This window comes from Triplophysa rosa, linkage group LG8, assembly GCF_024868665.1.
Source record: "Triplophysa rosa linkage group LG8, Trosa_1v2, whole genome shotgun sequence".
NCBI classification, from domain to species: Eukaryota; Metazoa; Chordata; class Actinopteri; order Cypriniformes; family Nemacheilidae; genus Triplophysa; species Triplophysa rosa.
The window spans coordinates 265058-266340 of record NC_079897.1 but is presented as its reverse complement, the minus strand read 5'-3'; the positions used below and the strand labels follow the sequence as shown (position 1 = coordinate 266340).

General features: G+C 49.6%; 1 protein-coding gene across 1 annotated transcript in view; it reads right to left on the bottom strand.

Annotated features, from left to right (window-relative positions):
• LOC130557689 (immunoglobulin superfamily DCC subclass member 3) overlaps positions 1-1283 on the bottom strand; it is a 5716-nt gene that overhangs the window by 1393 nt on the left and 3040 nt on the right. The window contains exons 2-5 of the mRNA XM_057339679.1: positions 1024-1189; positions 692-942; positions 441-605; positions 73-261 (exon numbers count right to left, since the gene is read on the bottom strand). Coding sequence (XP_057195662.1) covers positions 73-261; positions 441-605; positions 692-942; positions 1024-1189 — 771 coding nt within the window. The remainder of the gene's footprint in view (positions 1-72; positions 262-440; positions 606-691; positions 943-1023; positions 1190-1283) is intronic.

The following is a 1283-nucleotide window of genomic DNA, read 5'->3' as shown; positions in this document are numbered from 1 at the left end:
GTGTGTGTGTGTGTGTGTGTGTGTGTGTGTGTGTGCGTGTGTGTTGATGTGCGTGTGTGTGTCTTGACTAACCGAGGTTAGAGATGGTGTGTGTGTTGATGTGGCTGGGGAAACGCTCTTCAGTTGTGGTCTCTTGTTGTGTTATCATGCGGTGAGAGAGTTTATATCCCTCCACTCGACCGGCTTTACTGGGCAGATCCCAGAACACCTGCATGGCTGTGCTGTTCAGAACCTTCGTGAAGAAACTGGGCATACTGGGAACTGTGGGAGTGAACAAAGACACTTTCATATCAATTCCAGAAGTGTTTGTTTGAACTTCAGACATTTGAAAACGAGTGAAAAGCCTCCCTATGAAAAGTGTATTTTAAATGGGCATGTTTGTACTGTAAACATGTGTTGATCATGCGTGATGAAGGGGAAACACAGGTTTTATTTGGTACCTCCACCCAGTGTTGTGGTGATGATGATGGGAGACTGCTGACTGGCTCCCTGAGGTGAATATGCCTTCACATAGATGGAGAATGTGGTGGCGGTCTCCAGGTTATTAAACTCATGTTGAAATGTGTCTTTAGTTACGGCCTCCTGAAGTTCACCGCTGTCTGGATCTGAAGAACACAAACATCATCAACACTTTCCTTCAAACCTCACAGCAGAAAACTATCTGAACCGTCTGTCTGTCTGTCTGTCTCACCGCCCAGCTTGCGGATGTGCAGCACGTATCCGATGATCCTGTCGCTGACGTGAGGTTCAGGTCGGTTCCAGCGGATCAGTAGTGAGGTGGTGGACAGCGGTGTGGCCGTGAGGTCCTGCGGGGCTTCTGGGAGATCAGCAGAGCGAGAGACAGCGAGTCTGGCGCTGGCCTGGTTAGTTCCTGCACTGTTCTCTGCTATACACTGATAGATCGCCTCGTCCTGCGCTGTGATGCGCGTCACTGCCAGCGTACTGAACACAACAACATCACATGACATTTAACAGTGTGTGTGTTTACATATATATATCTATATATGAAGGGTGAATGTTCACCTATTGTTGTTGGTGAGTTTGACGTTGCCTCTGGGTGTGAGAATCTTGCCGTTCTTCAGCCAGATGAGATGCGGCTCTGGAACGCCCTGCGCCTGACACGTGAACACAGCACTGCTGCCCACGGCTTTAGACACCGACTGAGGCCACTGCAGAAACTCTGGGGGAGCTGAGAGAGAGTGTGTGAGAGAGAGAGAGAGAGACAGAGAGAGAGAGAGAGAGAGACAGAGAGAGAGAGAGAGAGAGACAGAGAGAGAGAGAGA